The following is a 17,173-nucleotide window of genomic DNA, read 5'->3' on the forward strand; positions in this document are numbered from 1 at the left end:
GTCTATTTTAAATGTGCTTTAAATTATGATTGCTGAATTAGAAAAAAGTATACCGTTGCAGTAAACATTAGGACTTTTAAAAATAATGGAAGCATCTAATCGTTTAAAACCTGTTTTTTATAGCATACATCAGTGTCCACATTATCAAAATCACCTGTACATCTGCACATGCAGTGGATTACAATGATAGCACAGGTTCCCTGAAACTATACAGCTAAAGATTTGAATTTTCAGCTAAGGTCCTTCTCGCTAGATGAAACTCTACAGACAGTTGTGACTGGACAATATAGTTCAGCAGTTTCTGAAATGCTAAAAAACAAGCCGCTTCCACTAACAATCATACAATGGTTAAAGTGGGATGGACAATTGGATGAAAATTGTTGTGAACATACTTCATGTGAAAATTATCCAAACCCCCTGACTTGTGTCTACATGTTTGGTGTCACCCAGATGAGGATGGGTTCCCTTCTGAGTCTGGTTCCTCTCAAGGTTTTCTTCCTCATATGTGATTTCCTCGCCACCTGTCACCACTAGCTTGCTCAATAAGGATAAATGTATATGGTCTGATTTATAAATGCAATTATACATTTATATTCACAATCTATTTACTTCAATAAAGGTGCTTTGGCACAATATCAATTCTTAAAACTGTTATACAAATAAAACTGAACTGAAGTGAATTGTTGCCACATGATTGGCTGACTGGCTGGATTGTATGAATGTGCAGGTGTTCTTAATAAAGTGAATAGTGACTGTATATTAAACATAATAAAATAGTTTTAATAACCATTTCATAAAGAAACATTTGATAAAAGATGTTATATTTTAAAAATTATATAGTTATTAAATATAAAAAACAAAAAAATAAATGCTTCCTTTATTTTTTATTTTTTTGATGGAGTACACATTTTAATACATACACAAGATAGTTTGTAATTTTTGAAAATTACAGTCACAGAGGCATAAGGTACAAAAAGATGTGAATGGTAGTAGTTTCCACAAAGTAAGTACAAGTACACAAGTTCCACAATGGATGTGGCAACATGCACTGCATGCTGTAAACATACAAAAATGAACACTGTGCTTTTTAATAATATTTTCCTTTTTCTTTTAATGTCTTTATTTAACTTTGATTAATGAAAATTGAATATTTGTTAGCACATGGAAATCGGTTAATAAAAAAATTAGAAAATTAGATCATCTCTGACATTTATTTATGGTTTCAATTCGTGCATTTGGCATTACAGTGCTGCAAATAGGTAGGTAGACAATATGCTGAAAAAAATATTATGTTGTATTATGCACTGCAAACGTAATAACTAAAACTAGTCCATTAAGGAGGAGAAATGTATTCTTCTCCTCCACAGGCATGGCACAACCATTACTTACCTGAGCAGCCCCAAAGATACTGCTGAACTGGGATTCATAATCCACATCAGGATCAAAATAAAGCACAGTTAATCTCACAAAAGAAAAAAATGTGAACAAAAAAGTGAATTACATGAAATTTCTAAAAGGTAAATAGAAATGATTAATATTTTACAGTGTTTATGCTTTATAAATACTTCAGCTACAGTTCCCATGTCCTGCAATGTCATTTAATGACACTGCACTCAGGAGAGAAAAATGTTGTCCCCTGCCAAAGTATTATCACCTACAGTTTATGTCAACAGTAATTCCTGGAAAGACATGTGAGCTGGCACCTTTTAAGAGGCTATAAGACTTAAAATAGCTAATATGTGATTAGCACAAAAGAAGGTAGTAGCATGTATTATGAATTTTATTATTAGTCTATAAAAGAATAAAGGTCAGAAGCAGGCTTTGTAATTTCAGTAGATTTCAATGATAGGCCACATGCTCAGGCTTAAATCTAAGGTCTATAACTCTTATTATAAATGTCCCAGTGAGTTACTATAATGTGATTGCAGGTTTTACAACACACATGGAGAAATAACATGAACTAATATGTATGTAAGTTCATTGCCTCAAGGCAGGGGTGTATAAAGTCCGAATTGCAGCCTGCAGCCTGCAGATAGAGGTTAACTGACCTGCAGCTTATCTCTAAGAAAGTATGGTAAGTGGCCTCCTGGTCAACATGTTGCAAATTTTCCATCTATATGATGTTAGCAGACTGTGCTATCCCATTTAGCTATCTACACCTGAAAATTATTTTACAAAATGATACTTAATTAAAAAATAGCCGCAGGTGTCTACATTAAAACTAATGAACTTTACACAGGTTTTAACGAAAGACAGTGTCTATTACACACCTTGAATCTAAACAGTAGCCTACCAAGAAAGTAATTGTTCACTGTCTTCCTCCTTCCTTTCAAAACAATTTCTCCCAAGAGTTTTTTTTTGGCATCGTCGTGCGTTTAAAAATCACCATCGGTGAAGCTTTTTCCTGTAGACAGTCCGAGTGAGCGGCAGGTCAAACGTCAGAGGAACCTCATCCATATTTATGATGTGGTGCGGCCCGATTCAGTGGGAGCGCATCTGATTTAATATAAAGAGCTTCATTGGTTCACCGGAACCCGTTCTATAATTTCATTGGTCTAATGTTATAGGGCTCAGTTTTTTTGGCTTGAAGTTTGTGAAACTGGGAAAAACCCAGGAAAAATCCATAAATTAGCCGCTTCGTTGTTTAAGCCACGGGTTCAAAACAGTAGCGGCTTATAGTCATTTTTCATATTATTATTTTTTGATAATTTGGAAGTAAAACTTTTTATTTATTTTATTTTAACTACAGCATATTGTTGACTGACCCCTTAGTATTTTGATCAGCTCTTATTCGGCCCCCTTTTAAAAAAAGGTTTGGACACCTCTGCCATAATTTAATGTTTGTGTTCATGATCATTTACATATTTACCTCTACTTTTGGCTGCTTCTTTCAGGCTATTCATGATGTGTGGGGGAATGCTTTCTAGTATGAATCTTCCATCCAAACCTGGGTAAAGGGACCTATTGAGAAAGGTGCATTGAAGGTACAAAAGAATTGTAATCATACGTGTACTTTGTGTATTAATAAGTGTATTGATATTAATGAGATGTGTTAATTTTCTTAATTTCCTAAAAACACGTAGCAATCACTTAAAAAATACTGTTTAATATCATACCTTGGGTACTCTTCTGAGGCAATATACACAGCATCCTTGTCACTCACGGAGGAGGAAAATGGCACAAATGTCCCATTTTGCAAAGGCAGCAGCTCCAGTCCAATAAGGTCACTGTAACAGGCATCACTGAGAATAAATTCAAGCAGAAGCAATTTCTCACTGGATGACCCTTTGTGCCTATTTTTCCGCAACATCTGCCGTACAAAAGAAGGTGTCACTCTCTTTATGCTGTCAGGTTTTGTGAAAAATGTGGTCAAGACAGCAGACGTATAGGCTGGCACTTTGGTCAGCATCATCCCTGAGTTCTGAAGGTATTTGATTACTGATTCTGTGCTTTCCTTAGTACAGTCCAGCTCCAAAAACACTGCATCATCCACTTTGACCCAAGTGTTGTTGAGAGAGTAGATGACTGGCTCCTGGAGCAACTCATGGAACAGGGGCTCAAGAATGGGTCTCAAGTGTGAGCGTATCCTGTTGGGATCAGGCCAGGCTTCATAAATGCTTTTAGGAGACAGGGGAAAATCTTGGTCTTTCATGGTCTGAACTCTCCTAATAGTCTCCATAATGAGGGTGTAGTACGCCTTTGGAATGACTGTCACAACAAGAAGTTCGTTCCAAAGTGCTGCCGGGTCCCTCCACTGGTCCACTTCCCGCCATTTAATACTCCTACGGTTATCAGTCAGACCAAAAAAGCCACTGACATGCACTGGCAACCCTGTCATACTCTCTTCTCCCAGAGGAAGTGGTAGAAAACAGAATGCTTGCCCTGAGAAGCTGGAGGTTGCACCCTTGTCCTCATCATCAAGAAGCACCAGAGGTAAAGCTATGCCGATAATTGGGATAAACTTTAGATCATCCGCAAGTGTGTCTAGTTCAGTACACATGCCTCGCCCGCCCACAGCATTGCAAACTAACCAAGCAGTCTTCTGACTTTCTTTTGCAGTCTTATCCTGTACCTCAATACTGAGCTGGTATGTGCTGCAAGTGATTGAATTAACTGGCACACCATTGCTGTAGCTGTCAATAGCAAGGCCTAGAGTTTTCAAACAGTTAGGCCGTTCAAGTTTGTGTTCGAAATTCTCAGCTGCTGAGACTTGAAAAAGCATTCGTTCAGTACCATCTGACTCACGGACATGCAAAGAGACCTTCTGTACACTCTTAAGAAAAAGCAGCACTGTGTCCGCATCAGCTTTAAAAGACTCAAACAACTCTAGAACTTTCTCTTTATTATACACATTGCTGCTCAGCTGAGAAGGCTTCATACGAAGTGGAAAGCGAAAGAGCGTTCCTGGAAAGGTGCCATCTTTGATGGTCTTCTCAGAGCTGCCAAAAATGCCAAAGTACGGAGCAAACTGGTCAGTCAGCTCTGTTATTTCTTTTTTATCTGTCTTCAGGTTCCAGCATTGTCCAGACTCATGGACTCCAAACAGCATCTGATGAGGATCCAGCATCCCAATTTGATCCCCACTAAATATACTTGGGGCATCTGAAAAGATTAAACATTTGATTTCTCTATTTCAGCCAATTATTAGTAATTGGTATTAGGTAACATACATTTTGTGCATTACACTTACCTGTTATGTGGTAAACAGAGTTGAATCCAATCCCAAATCGACCAACTTTTAAAGGGTCCTCTCTTTTCCTACTCCTTGCAATCTCTTGTATTCCGTTCCAGTCCTCTGTCATAAAAACTGCATCATTGTACACATACAAGGCTGTTCCTGGAAGACAGAATCACATTACAATTGTATGAAATATGTACAGTGAACACAGATTTTGTTCTAAAATGGAAGAAAAAGGTTCATAAATGTGTATGAACCTTTTTCTTCCATTTTAGAACAAAATCTGTGTTCACTGTACATATTTCATATGCCTGCCTTAAAGAAGTTGCATGTACCTTGATATTGGGCCATGTCAGGTGACCACAGTGACTCCACCCCATATTCATTTTCATCATACATAAATTTAACTTCCTTTGCTCCAGCATCTTCTGCATTCTGAATCAACTCCTAGATAGGATATAGGATATTATATATATATAATAAGAGCCAAGAACTGATAATTAGATCTTTATAACAACTAAAATAATTTTTTTTTCAATCAGATAGGTCAGTCTGGCAAAACAACCGGGCATGAAAAAACGCACTTCACCTGTGTTCTGAGCTGCACGGCATCGGGAGAAAAGCTTCACCGATGGTGATTTTTAAACGCACGACGATGCCAAAAGAAAAACTCGAAAAAACGAGAAAGAAATTGTTGTGAAAGGAAGGAGGAAAACAGTGAACAATGACTTTCTTGGTAGGCTACTGTTTAGATACAAGTCGTGTAACAGACACTGTCTTTCGTTAAAGCCTGTATAAAGTTCATTATTTTCAATGTAGGAACCTGCGGCTTATAGACAGGTGCGGCTTATTTATGTTCAAAATAAAAATATTTGTCAAATTCAGTGGGTGCGGCTTATATTTGGGTGGGCTTAATAGTACGGAAATTACGGTATATAGAAAACATGCACATGCACTACAGCAAGGTCCACTTCTTGTCCCCTTAGATAGAAGCATCGGTAAAAATACAAAGTTCTCCTGTCTGTTCTTTTTTTATCTAATAATGCAGCATTTCTATTCTGTTGCAAGTCTTAACCCCAAGATAACCCCTATCCTCATCCACAGGGCTCAGTGAATGACTTAATAAACATGAAAATTATGCAATGAATAAACTGTGACCTTCTCAGTAACCAGTTGTGAACACAACTAATAATAAGACTTGCAGGTCAATAATATCTTGGCTATGCTAAGGGACATTGAAGCTGTTCTGGTGGCTAGTGGCCAAACTACTAACATTGTTGTTTTCATTCATTTGTTACCAGTATGTATATGTCTAATGTTTTATGGATAAAATATTGATCATCATGAGACCTACTTTCAGTATCTGTCCACCTTCTGGATATCGTCGTAAAATATCTTTCAGAAACTCTACCAAAGGTGGAGTGGTTTGCCCAAACCTACCTGTAAGAGAGTATTTGACAGGTAAAAACACTGACATCTATGAAATCTTCAGAAATGGTAAAGTACATTGAAATGCCAAGGTTTACACACCCTTATTGCAAAAATAAAACGAATTGTCAAAATATATATGCTAAGGTATTACTTTGAAAGAATTAAAAGTATAATCCATATACATGTGTACATTGATTCCATGTACTGGATGGTATATTTCCAACTAAGGATGAAGAAACCTTCTACATTCAAATGTGGATACAAGTACTAATTTAATACTATAAAAATATCACATTTATACCTGTCTTAATTAATGGGCAAATTAATTGTATTTGAATCATGTTTTTTTAAATAATTGTGTTCATAAGTTACCACCCCCTCGCAGTCCTCTTCCATGCAGTGTCATGGTTATTTCTGTGCTCCCTTGTAGTACTAAGGTTCCAATTACAACACCGTCCTTAACCTAAGAAGAAAAAGCACAGATAAGACAGCCTCAGTATTAGCATACTATCAATAAGACAATATGTTGGTATATTTACAGTAAACCAATACATTTGCTGAACAAATATCAATCTGTTGGAAATAGAAATGGGTTAGGGTTATTTTTGGGTCCCTTTTTGAGACCCTGAATGCTCCAGGGGTTCTAATCAATCTCAGTTTGATTTATGTTATGAGTAGCAAAGCCCCTGAAGGTAATACAAGCATCTGATCATATCTGTGTACACCCAATTGGCAGCAGGTGGGCATGTATCTACGTGAAGTATGTATGTAGCATGTATCTCTGCTCAGACAAGTCAAATGGGCTGCAAAATATTTTTGAAGTAAAAAAACACTGCTACCTCACCAACTATGCTCAATATGTTCTGGTGCACACGGTCACAGCCTGACAAAAAAACTCATCAGCTAATGATCAACCTCAGAGTTTAGCACTATTAAAAAAATACCGTAGTTCTTTCTGCAACCAAGCCCCCCAAAAAAGCCACCAATTAAAATCAGTCCACAATTTGTGTCACAACTTAATATGTAATGATCATTTCAGGTCATGTAAATGTTGATGCCTTATTTAACACATACCCTAGAGGTATTACATAGGAACCAACAACAGTCTCTATTCTTTTCGAGAAATTTACTTAACTGCGTTTATCTATTTATGTACATGCACAGGTTTGTGGTAACAATGGTGATATTACATTTCTCACTTTTCTCATTACATTTTTTTATCATTTTAAATTCAATAAATGCCACAAAATACATTGATTGTCAAAAATAAAAGACATGATGGTCACAGATTCATAGCCATATGTGCTTGTTGAACATTATAGATTAAGATCTATAAAACTGAACATTGAACATTATAGATTAGTTACTTTTTTAAATACTGGAAGGTTTTTCACAGATCATTGTTGTCGTGTCAGGTACTGATTTCAGATCAAGAGGTCTGATGCACAGGCATTGTTCTAATTCAGTGTTCAGAGTGGTTAAGCTCTATAAAGGCCATTTTAGTTGTTTCATAACAAAATTGGCAAACATGTCATTATGGACTTCACTGTGTGCACAAGGGTACTGTCATGCTGGAACAGGTTTGGGGTGTTTAGTTACATTGAAAGCAAAGGATGAATGCAATTCCCTTGACCATCTGATCTCTCAGTCAGATTGGATAAACACTTGCAAGAGGCTTGCAAGGAAAGGCCACCACTCCCAGGCCACCACTCCCACCCCCTAGTTGGCTTCCAACGCCCTAGCTTACAAGGTCGTCAACTGTCATCCCAGTCCTCGAGCACATTCCAACCCTGTCCTACCCCATTAGGAGCCAATACACTGCATGTGATAGAAGGCTAAAAGCAACAACCAAAACAATTAAGACAACAACCTCTGTGTTCCTTTACTAGCCCTGATTGACTCTGGGGCAGAAGATCCGGCTTGCTCATTAGGGACAAACTTACACTTATAAAAAACAATCTTATTGATTCTTTCTTCCACATTATCTGTGTAAAGCTGCTTTGAGACAATGTCCATTGCTAAAAGTGCTATACAAATTAAAATTAATTAAACTAAATTAAATTGAGAACAACTTTCTGTATGCTGAACTAGTATTACAGGCTGGCCTCCTTTGAAACCCTGAAACCTCCTGTCTCAGTCTAGATATGGCGTTTAGCCTCACCAATGCCCAGCTGTATTCCAGGCAACAGTAAATGATGCGCTCCGGGATTTCTTAAACCACATCATCTTCATGTAACAGATGATATCCTGGTTTATTCCTATATCCGCTGAGCAGCACAACGACAATGTAGCCTTGTCATTCAGTGACTATTTGAAAACCAGTTACTTGTCAAAGCTGAAAAATGTGAGTTTCATGGGTCTTTAGTCAGCTTCATAGGGTACATCATTGAGACTGGACAGATCAGGGCAGATTCAGAGAAGGTGCGAGCAGTGCCATAGTGTCCCAGGCCCACAAATGTGAAACAACTATAGCGCTTTCTAGACTTACAAACTTGGTAATAATTAATTTATAACTAATTTACATGATTATAGCTGGGTAGCAGCTCTTCTCCTTGGACTCACCTCTTTGTCAGTGCCCTTTGGCTAAACTTTAACATGCATTCTTTTGGATTAAAGAACTGTTTTCATCAGCCCCCGTTCGAGCTAACTCTGACCCTTTGTGACAATTCATTGTGGAGATGAAAGCCTCTGATTGAGGGGTAGGGGAAGTGCTGTCTAAGCAGTCAGCCTTTAAACAAAAACTCCACCCCTGACTGTCCACTGCAGAACGCAATTATGACGTGGGAAATCAAGAGTTTCTAGCCGTGAAATTGGCTCTACAAGAATAGAGGCAATGGCTTGAGAGGGTGAAGTAGCTATTTTTGTGTGGACAAAACATTGAACCTGGCCTACATCCAAATGCCTAAGAGGCTGAATTCCCATCAAGCACACTGGTCAGGTTCAACTTTGCCATCATCTACCACTCGGGGTCCAAGAACACTAAGCTCAATGCTCTTTCCAGGCTGTTTACACCTGGGAAAAGAACCCCCAAGCCAGACACTATCCTTTCCTCCGCTAGGGTTGTAAGGTTGTTACCAAGAAGATTAGGGAAACTGTCAAAGGAGCTCAACACATTCAACCGGATTAAGGTAGCCAGCTCAAACTTTGTGCATTACAGGTTCTCCAGTGGGGACACTTATCGTGGTTTTCATGTCATCCTGGCACTTACCGAACCATAAAGCTGCTCAAGCAATATTTCAGGTAGCCTACCATGGACACCAGGACCTTTGTCTCGGCATGCTTGAAGTCTGTAGGAAGATCGTTCACTAACCCCTGGCTGGCCTGCTTCATCCCCTTGTTTATCTCTAGTCGACCATGGTCCCACATCGCTCATGATTTCATTACAGGCTTACTGCCCTCCCAAGGTAACACTACTATACTCAAAACTGTATATTGTTTCTCTAACACTGCTCATAGTGTAGATCTTTGAGACCACCAACATTATTATTAATCATGTTTTCTGGTTACTTGGCATTACTCTGGATATAGTCAAAGACTGTGGACCATGTTCATGTCTAAGGTCTGAAAAGCATTCTGTCAAATACTTATAAGCAGTAAACAAAAAATACAATTATCTTTATGCATCTTTATTATAAATCAGATTTTAACAATGTTCAATTCCTGAGAGGAAATGTTTGTGGCTTTGGATCAATGAGCCCATATTCCAAATCCCATAACTCTGTTGGGACTAATCCATAATTCTCAACTTTTGGAATGTGTTTCATTTATATGTTGCTTTGGGATACATAAATGTAAATCATAAAAGTAATAGTGAAAATAATATTTGCCACACTATTGTGACTATAATTAATTCCAGACATTTGCCTGAAAACTTTATAACCTAATATGAAATCTTTATAAGGTGACCTATTCCATAATGTAACACAGGGTGGCCTGAGATGTCTAGCCTGACTAGGCTGTGGCCAATGCAAATAATTTACAAAAGTAATTTTAAAAAGTAATTTCCTACTTTATCCTTCTATGCTTAGCAAGTTGTGAACTTGTCACAGCATCTCAGGCAAGAATCACCACAAGCAAAAATTCCCAAGCTTATTACAGACGCTGGAGTCATGCCAGCATCAGATGTAACTGTGTATTAGCTTGTAAAATGCAGCTCATATGAAAAAAGAAACAAGAAATATGAAGCCTAGGCATGCGCTGGCAGCACTGAGCTGAACAATAACAGTAAATGGAATTTTAGACTGCTCCCCGATTATCTAGTTGGCTGTATCCAGATCTAGAGACTGCTTGGCCTGTGATTATTTTTTGATTGTGACATAAGTAAGCGTGGGGAGAGCTTGGCCACCTGCTCTTTTCAGTCATGGAGGCTTCCCTGTTTTAAAGTCACGTGTTTAGAGCAGTCAAGGCAAGCCATGAAAAGTGCCTCTAGTCAACAGCCTGTTTCACCTCAGGGTCTAAATGTCATCAGTAAATAAAAAATGTTTCATAGTAAAAATGTATTATTATTATTTTTTTATTATAGCAGACTGTACACTTAATAATCTGGCAGCTTGGCTTGTCCTGAATTAATTAATGTTTAAATATAATAAAAATATTGATATAGTTAAAAACAAAAACATATATCTCCTTTTAAAAAACTAATAAACTACAGTGACTGTAAACTGAAAATGTGAACATAAATACTAGAATGCGAATAAATGAAAAAGAAATGCAAACAGTAATAATATCCTAATTGATTTCATGATCTATACTCTATTTAAAAATAAAAATAAAAAGCTTTTCCATTTTAAGCATTTAATCAAATACTTGTGCTTTTAAGTGATTATTGATTGTTACTTACCACTTTTCCATTGTGTATCAGCTGCTGCTCACATACAGGGAAGTTGGTTTCTTGGCAGATAAGATGTTTGATTTGCTGGACTGCTGTAGACCAAGGGACCTGAAAGACCCTTTGGCCTAGGTACTCATGCCGGATTGTCACCAACAGCAACCTGAAATGTGTAAATAAAGAATTACGTATGGCACACAAACTGCATGAAGCTGAAGATTCTTGCAAGAAAAAAAATATATCATTAAGACAAGAGGCGGCCAATGTCATCCTGCATTTTAAAACAATGTAAGTACAAATGTATGTACTGCGTTACTACATGTACATATGTAAATATATTACAAAGTTAGACTTTCTAAAATATAAATTCATGTGCAGACAGACTTCAATTATTTTCTTTTGAATATTAGTAAAAGATCATTTTGCTGGCCTTTACAGTACATCGTTAAGCATAGCACTTAATAGAAATTAATGACTTCTACTATGACATTAGCTCTTTGACACAAATTCAATTATCTGCAAGGCCATTAAGGGAAAGCTCCTTAGAGTGGTTTGGCTATAAGGCAATTTGGCTGAATAGTAAGGATATATAGCATAGACAAACTGCTGAATTACAGTTTACTCTTAATATATTTTAGTCGTGATGCATCTTAAGATATTAAAGTACACTGGTCAAATAAATGAAGGCATACACTTTTTTGTCTTGCTTTGATCAATTGTTTATTTAAAAAATTGTTCAGCTAAGCAGTTCAACTAATTACTAATAATTAAGTAAATATAATTATTATAATAAATCCTACAGTAACTTCAGAGGCCAATAGGAATTCCCTTTAAAAAAATTGCTGTGACTGCTGCTGTGACAGCATAATTGAATTTACAGTAAAAGACTGTAATATATAACATAGTTTAAAATGATCTCATTAAAATACCATGGTTGAGCTCTTGAGCAAGACCTTTAACCTAATTTATATTGGGTTTTTTTTTTGTTCGAATTTTTATAGAGTAGTTAGCACAATATTTGTACAAAATGGTGCCTGGATATTAGAGTAAATAACACCAAATCCCAAAGAGTTTTAAACTGAATCAAACTAAAAATCTGTAGGGTGACCTGAAGCAGTGTGCACATGAGATGTGTCCTTACATTCTAAAGAATCTGTAATATTGCCAAGTCACGATGTGCCACACTGATACTCTTACCCCAAAACAATAAATAATAAAATCAAAAGGTGCACCTTTATGCAACTAGCTTATTTTTTCCTCCTTCTCCTAAAATGTATTCTGATTGTTTTGCATTTAAGAAAAAGCTATATATATATATATATATATATATATATATATATATATATATATATATATATATATATATATATATATATATATATATCCACCCCATACAATCAGTAAGAATCCAACTACTAACATGGCCAAGACCAAAGAGCTGTCCAAAGACACTAGAGACAAAATTGTACACCTCCACAAGGCTGGAAAGGGCTACGGGGAAATTGCCAAGCAGCTTGGTGAAAAAAGGTCCACTGTTGGAGCAATCATTAGAAAATGGAAGAAGCTAAACATGACTGTCAATCTCCCTCGGACTGGGGCTCCATGCAAGATCTCACCTCGTGGGGTCTCAATGATCCTAAGAAAGGTGAGAAATCAGCCCAGAACTACACGGGAGGAGCTGGTCAATGACCTAAAAAGAGTTGGGACCACCGTTTCCAAGGTTACTGTTGGTAATACACTAAGACGTCATAGTTTGAAATCATGCATGGCACGGAAGGCTCCCCTGCTTAAACCAGCACATGTCCAGGCACGTCTTAAGTTTGCCAATGACCATTTGGATGATCCAGAGGAGTCATGGGAAAAAGTTATGTGGTCAGATGAGACCAAAATAGAACTTTTGGGTCATAATTCCAATAAACGTGTTTTGAGGAAGAAGAATGATGAGTACCATCCCAAGAACACCATCCCTACTGTGAAGCATGGGGGTGGTAGCATCATGCTTTGGGGGTGTTTTTCTGCACATGGGACAGGGCGACTGCACTGTATTAAGGAGAGGATGACCGGGGCCATGTATTGCGAGATTTTGGGGAACAACCTCCTTCCCTCAGTTAGAGCATTGAAGATGGGTCGAGGCTGGGTCTTCCAACATGACAATAAACCGAAGCACTCAGCCAGGATAACCAAGGAGTGGCTCTGTAAGAAGCATATCAAGGTTCTGGCGTGGCCTAGCCAGTCTCCAGACCTAAACCCAATAGAGAATCTTTGGAGGGAGCTCAAACTCCGTGTTTCTCAGCGACAGGCCAGTGTGGAGGAGTGGGCCAAAATCCCTCCTGCAGTGTGTGCAAACCTGGTGAAAAACTACAGGAAAGTTTGACCTCTGTAATTGCAAACAAAGGCTACTGTACCAAATATTAACATTGACTTTCTCAGGTGTTCAAATACTTATTTGCAGCTGTATCATACAAATAAATAGTTACAAAATCATGCATTGTGATTTCTGGATAATTTTTTTATTTTATTATGTCTCTCACAGTGGACATGCACCTACGATGACAATTTCAGACCCCTCCATGATTTCTAAGTGGGAGAACTTGCAAAATAGCAGGGTGTTCAAATACTTATTTTCCTCACTGTGTGTGTGTATGTATATATATATATATATATATATATATATATATATATATATATATATATATATATATATATATATATTGTTATTTCACATTCAGGGTGGAAATACTTGTGGCATGTTTAACAACGATTGAAGTGGGGTTTTTTTGGGGGTTTTTTTTGTTTTTTGTACTATAAAAAGGTGTTCACAGACGTTTGTTGATTTATTTTATATCCATTGTACACATATTTAGCTTTTAGCAATATACAAAAAAATACAAAAAGGAATATGAACATATGAATATCAACAACACATAATATTTAATTTTGTTTAAACAACACATCAGCCAAACGAGCAAAAGCACTGTAGCATGTTTTATTTTATACCATGGAATATTATGGTACTTCACTATAAATATATTTCACAGTGGTTTACTATACATCACAGTAGTGCACTGGCAACCGTGCTGCCACTTATAGTCTAATTGGCAGGCAATTTTTTACAGTAGGCAGAACCCTGTTTGTACAAAATGGTGCCTCAATATTAGATTAAAGTTTTCCTAACCCCATTATGACTAAAAACACAAGCAGGATGATAAACAGGGTTTCAGAGAGGGTGCGGTTTTGGGATGCATATTTGCTTTCTTATAATAGGCCTATAAGTACTGCTATCCCACTGCCACTTCACATTGTACTGGGCTGCTTTTTCTAAACATTAATTTCAAAAGAAAATGAGAAAAGATGTATCTTCACTTAGATGCTCTGCTGGATTATAAACGCAGCATCAATAATCACAGCAAGCACTAGTAGATTTGACCAAACCGATATATATATTTAAATATATATATAATGCAACAAAGCATAATAAGTCATTCTCATATTGTTCAATAAGTTGAACTTACCAAGAGTCGTGACTGGTTGCCATCGCTGATCAGACAGTTTCTGTTTCATCGGATTCACTCTTCTATGTGTTTGAAACAATGTTATCTTTTTAGCCACAAAACCTTTAATTCATTCATTCGCTCCAGGTCTTCTGATCATGAAAGGGGAAAAAAAAAACAAGCCTGATCGTCAGCCCATGATGTTGCAGTCCCAGGCTGTATTTAGCTGTGTTTCCTCTCGGACCCGCCTCCTTAGAGCAAACTAGCGTCCTGATTAGATGCCAGTTTTTCCCGTATTAAGTCCAAACTCAGCACCATGTTTCTTCACTCTCCTGTGAGGGAAAATACACAACATTTATGAAATAAACGCATACTTTAGTCCCTTCATTGCTGCTCAAACACGCTGTTTCTATTCGTGGAAACGCTCAAACCCTACTACAGAGGGAGTGTGTGTACTGTATATCCCTACCTGCTTCTAAGTATGGTAGTGTGCAGTTTGGGACATGGCCTAAAGTAAAGCGCTACAGGGTTGCTGTGATTGCGGGTGTCTAACGCTAGGCATGCTGGTACATGTAGTAAAATTCAATTTGCTGAGGAAAAGTTATATGCGAAAGACCCCCCCCCCCTCCATTTTTAATGATATAGATCACAAAACAACACACACATAAAAATGGCAAAAACGCAATCACAACGCTTGAGACTGCAAATGTAATTGCGCATGTTTATGCATGCACATTATACATTAATACTCCATGAATACATGGCATCATCTTTATTATATTTGTGATGCGTATTCCAAGATTTAGGGTCATTACTTATCATTAATCTACATGTTAAGGATTATTAGCCTTATGCCAGATGCAACCAAGTGCATTCACATTTGGTGGGATATAACAAATAATCACAATGCATACACAACTATTCACTCTTTACATTTGTTTGTATAATAATCTAGCTTTGTCATGTCAGCATTGTCTATTTTGCGCTCGCGAGCCTCTATGGCGCAGTAAAGATGCTCACATCTGCGGTGACGTCATCCAACCTTAGCACAAGGACGCTTGACAGAGCATCCTCTAAACAATTAAAAAAATCTAAATCGCAGTTTGTCAACTCTAAACTGGTAGATGCATTGAATATACAAGAATGCAGCAGAGATCCAGGACGCAGGGTGCAGTGATCTGATCAGTGTGAAAGCAGTGTTGACGCAGTACTGTAAGTGAACACACACTCACCGCATCCTGCTCCATGCAGCTTCAGCACCATCATCATTCTCCTACAGTTCTGCAGCCTTCACTCACTTCGCCATCTAATGCGCATGTCACGGGTAATTTGAGGCCAAGCACAGACAGTCAGTCTAGGAGGTCGGCAAGCCTATTGAATTTGTAGGTTGCTAGTATGAGCTGTGATCCGGGGCATTCTGACTCCCCAGGGTGGGATTCTCATGTGCATCTCACTCTTATGCATCGGTGATTCTGAGAGCTCTTAAAGGGCCAGGAGTTCACAAGGACTGCAGATACTTAAACTAATAAGACTCAGGCTAATTTATCTCATTAGCAGGTGACACACACTGTAATTTAAGTGTAACATGTCTGATCTTTTCTTTTCGTATATTTTTCAGATGATTACATAAAGATCCTGATATTTGTGCAAGGTTTAGGTTTAAATCTGTATTTTATTTAACTAAAGCTTATTTTCAGTAAACTACTGGTCATTTGCCTGTTAGGTTCTAAGTTTGAATATATAGCTCAAATAATGAACTATAACTGAGTATAAATTATTTTTGTATATGGTCATTGAGATCTTAATGTCAGTAAAACTCAAATGTAGAAAACCCATGCTTCTATGTGTTTATCTGTTCATATCTATTTATGTCTATTTATATATGCATATGTATATCAAGTCAAGTCAAGTCAAGAAGCTTTTATTGATCCTCCAAAATCCTAGATGATAGAAGGCAGCACAACTGTGATTATGTATGCAATGGATATTTGTATATATGGTTATAGTACAGTGTAATATAGTACAGTACAGTGATCTAGCAGAATGAAGCTAGTATATATACGATCAAAATTTTTTGTTTCACTATACACCGTGTCTTGATTTTATTTTATTTTTTCGAAAGAAATCCTAAAATGACCAGTAGATGGCAGTATACTCATTTACATCAATATAAAGAACATGAAAAGGAATAGAGGTCTAATAGATAGTTTAGGAATATTTAGATAATAATCCATAAAGATGATTGCCAGGTTCGTCACTCTGTTTTTGAAGTATTATTAATAATTTATTTATGTATAATGTAATGATTTTTTTTTATTGAAACACTTCTAAAATTGTAATGTAAAATAAGCTAAAAATAACCATTCTTAAGTGATTTCATTTGGATTGAATGATCTATTGTTTACACTTGTATTAAAAGTATAACATTTTTTCTTCAATTTGTGTCACATAAAACTATATTAATGATAGATGCACTAGAGAAGTGGCCATATGCCCTGCCTACCCAAATTTCCCCTTTTTTCCTCAATTTATATTACACTCCAGTAAAATGTATGCAATCATAGAAAATCATTATATTTTATTTTATTTAGTGGACATTTAAATTCTAAAGTACAATTTAATTGTTGTGGTTATTGCATTAAGAACAGTGGAAGAGCTAACGATCCCTCACATTAGGCTGTAGTCAGCGCTGTTATGGACTTGTTGCACATCAAAGTTTTCCTGTGAAAGAACCTGACCAGCCAA

At 37.0% G+C, this 17,173-nt stretch overlaps 1 protein-coding gene across 5 annotated transcripts in view; it reads right to left on the bottom strand.

Annotated features, from left to right (window-relative positions):
- sacs (sacsin molecular chaperone) overlaps nt 1-15,880 on the bottom strand; it is a 29,286-nt gene extending 13,406 nt beyond the window's left edge. The window contains exons 1-10 of one of the 5 annotated variants that reach the window (XM_083548338.1): nt 15,661-15,880; nt 14,450-14,760; nt 10,950-11,100; nt 6,482-6,572; nt 6,033-6,118; nt 5,014-5,125; nt 4,691-4,837; nt 3,117-4,602; nt 2,870-2,961; nt 1,390-1,416 (exon numbers count right to left, since the gene is read on the bottom strand). In XM_083548338.1, the coding sequence (XP_083404464.1) occupies nt 1,390-1,416; nt 2,870-2,961; nt 3,117-4,602; nt 4,691-4,837; nt 5,014-5,125; nt 6,033-6,118; nt 6,482-6,572; nt 10,950-11,100; nt 14,450-14,472 (2,215 nt within the window). In that variant the 5' untranslated portion in view covers nt 14,473-14,760; nt 15,661-15,880. Of the gene's footprint in view, nt 1-1,389; nt 1,417-2,869; nt 2,962-3,116; nt 4,603-4,690; nt 4,838-5,013; nt 5,126-6,032; nt 6,119-6,481; nt 6,573-10,949; nt 11,101-14,449; nt 14,906-15,660 lie in introns of those variants that run through there. The other 4 variants (XM_083548340.1, XM_083548341.1, XM_083548342.1 and 1 more) reach the window with 4 other exon arrangements.
- Nucleotides 15,881-17,173: the final 1,293 nt, after the last annotated feature.

Source organism: Silurus aristotelis (genome assembly GCF_946808225.1).
Source record: "Silurus aristotelis genome assembly, chromosome: 8".
Lineage (NCBI taxonomy): Eukaryota > Metazoa > Chordata > Actinopteri > Siluriformes > Siluridae > Silurus > Silurus aristotelis.